Source organism: Octopus bimaculoides, chromosome 26, assembly GCF_001194135.2.
Source record: "Octopus bimaculoides isolate UCB-OBI-ISO-001 chromosome 26, ASM119413v2, whole genome shotgun sequence".
Lineage (NCBI taxonomy): Eukaryota > Metazoa > Mollusca > Cephalopoda > Octopoda > Octopodidae > Octopus > Octopus bimaculoides.
The window spans coordinates 5,434,889-5,438,001 of record NC_069006.1 but is presented as its reverse complement, the minus strand read 5'-3'; the positions used below and the strand labels follow the sequence as shown (position 1 = coordinate 5,438,001).

The 3,113-nt window shown below is 37.4% G+C and overlaps 1 protein-coding gene across 1 annotated transcript in view; it reads left to right on the top strand.

The window, feature by feature from the left end:
• The window catches only part of LOC106880759 (cytochrome P450 3A8), a 55,316-nt gene that overhangs the window by 23,961 nt on the left and 28,242 nt on the right, over nt 1–3,113 (top strand). Inside the window, exon 3 of the mRNA XM_014930857.2 lies at nt 349–401. Within this exon, the coding sequence (XP_014786343.1) occupies nt 349–401 (53 nt within the window). The remainder of the gene's footprint in view (nt 1–348; nt 402–3,113) is intronic.

The window sequence follows — 3,113 nt, the reverse complement described above, 5'->3', positions numbered from 1 at the left end:
ATCCCTTATCTGGTGGTCAATGAGGAAACTAGGGATAGAAGAATGGCTACTGACCTCAGCGAAATTTGAACGTGAAGACAGATGAAATACTGCTAATTATTTCGTCCAGCATGCTAACGATTCTGCCAGCTTGCCATCTTAATAATAATAATAATGATAATAATAATGATAATAATAATAATAATAATAATAATAATAGTAATAATAATAATGTAATTTTATAATAAAATGTCATATGTTTTGGTGAGTGAATTTTGGCTCACTCTGTACATACAACAAATACACTCACGTACAGTATATATACACACACACACATATATAAATTACATTTTTTTTTTTTTTTTTCAGGGAAAATTTGCGATTGATGCAGAATGGATGAATAAATATGGCGATGTTGTGGGGTAAGAATTTATTTTGTTTAAATTCATTTACCTTTTATCTGCTTTTTAAAAAAATTTTTTAAGTCTTTTACTTGTTTGGCAAAAGATATTGATAGAAGAAATACTGGAGTTAAAAAGAAGCCCTGGGTTTGATTTGGAACTGAAATCCCATGGTTGGGACATGACCACAGCTATGCTTGCTCCTCAACCATTCCTATGCTTCTACCATTCCTGTGACTCTAACACTCCTGTGTTTCTGCCATTCCTGGGTCTCTACCAATTCAAATTTTCTACCATTTCTGCTCACCTACCATTCCTGCACTTCGACCATTCTTGCTATTCAACCATTCCAACTTTTCTACCATTTCTGTGCCTGTACCATTCTTTCATGGAGGCGCAATAGCCCAGTCGTTAGGGCAGCGGACTCGCGGTCATAGGATCGCGGTTTCGATTCCCAGACCGGGCGTTGTGAGTGTTTATTCAGCGAAAACACCTAAAAGCTCCACGAGGCTCCGGCAGGGGATGGTGGTGAACCCTGCTGTACTCTTCCACCACAACTTTCTCTCACTCCTACTTCCTGTTTCAGTTGTGCCTGTAATTCAAAGGGTCAGCCTTGTCACACTGTGTCATGCTGAATATCCCCCAAGAACTACGTTAAAGGTACATGTGTCTGTGGAGTGCTCAGCCACTTGCACGTTAATTTCACGAGCAGGCTGTTCCGCTGAATGGATCAACTGGAACCATTGACGTCGTAAGCGACTGAGTGCCAACACACACACCATTCTTTCAACTCTACCATTCCTAAATGTCTACCGGCTCTTCTAGCAGTGCTGTTCCTCTACCATTCCTTCAAACATTAGTAAAATATTCCATCTTGTTAGCATTGACAAATGATATTGTGGAGATGAATACAAGAGTTTAAAACAATGTATAATAATTAATTAGTGACGTAGCATAATTACTAACAGGATTCATTGGATTGTACTAAAACATGGTCCGTGACTTATTAACTGGACTAGTTTCACAAAGGTTGTGTCTCACCACAGAGCTGGTTTTTGTATTCCTGATTCAATGTGATGTTTATGATGTCTGATATTTATTGTGTTAAAATCTTAATGGCTCAGTATAATTCTCCTCTGAACCGCACTGGAAAGCAGACAAAACAATAACGTGATGATGTTGCTGACATTAATGTTGTTGATGATGGTGATGATGATTGTACAGAAATATGTGGACAAAGGGTAAAGTATACAAAGCAAATAGTTTGTGAATGGACTAAATGGGTCACATTTTGTTTACTTGAAACCAGATAACGTATCTGTTGGGGCTGGGGAAGTTCTTTTACATTTACTGAAGCGAAAAGAGAATAATAGACTCAATCACATGCACATGCGCGCGTGCACACATGTGTGTAAATTCTCCACAGTGTAACAGTGTATGTGTGGAGACGCAATGGCCCAGTGGTTAGGGCAGTGGACTCGCGGTCATAGGATTGTGGTTTCGATTCTCAGACCAGGTGTTGTGAGTGTTTATTGAGCGAAAACGCCTAAAGCTCCACGAGGCTCCGGCAGAGGATGTTGGCGAACCCTGCTGTACTCTTTCACCACAACTTTCTCTCACTCTTACTTCCTGTTTCTGTTGTGTCTGTAATTCAAAGGGCCAGCCTTGTCACATTGTGTCACGCTGAATATCCCCGAGAACTACGTTAAGGGTACACGTGTCTGTGGAGTGCTCAGCCACTTGCACATTAATTTCACGAGCAGGCTGTTCCGTTGATCGGATCAACTGGAACCCTCGACGTCGTAAGCAACGGAGTGCCAACAACAACAACAACAACAATGTATCTATGTGGGGTGGATGGGATAATGTTAAGACAAGGGGACACAAACATAAACACACATACAGACATATATACATACATACAGATAAATGCAGTTAGGTTTGACATACACACACACATACACACACACACACACACACACATATATATATATATGTATGTATATATATTTACATGGAACACAATAAATACAGAATAAAATCTAAAGAAATTATGTAATGGCTTAACTTGACAGCTGTTTCAGGAAGCCAAGGGTTGTGCAATAATCATAATTTACAGGTGCTATAAGCAAAATGACATGGGTATGCGACTGGATGCATCAAAATACTACAGTAAATCTGCTTCCCCTCTTCAAAGAAAGATTTGCTATTTGAATACATACATGAAGACACACACACACCTATATATATATATATATATATGTATATAAATAAATTGTAAATGCAAAAATAAAAACAAAAACATGAAGGATTCTGCGGTACATGTGTTTCAAGCTTTATAGTTTTATAGTTGTTACATCAGTGTATAATTGACAATATAAAGCTATCTTCAGCCGCAAATGTATGTATTCTCTCCCAAGAATTATATCACATAGGCGTTAAAGGAGGAAGAAAGATGAGATATAAGAGGTGAGGTTCCGTTTGGTATTTTGCATTGTACCATACCTTGTAGAATTCTTAATTTGATATATTTATACATAATTTTCTCGGTACTCCGGAATCCGTCCATACCTTGCCACAATTCAGTGTGTAGTGTTAAGTTGGTGGTTAAAAACAATACAATAAAAAAACATAACAAAAATGAAATAATAATATAAAATAAAATAGGAATATAAAATACTAAGAAGAAAAAATAATACAGATATTCATACAAAAATAAAAATAAAATAAAGT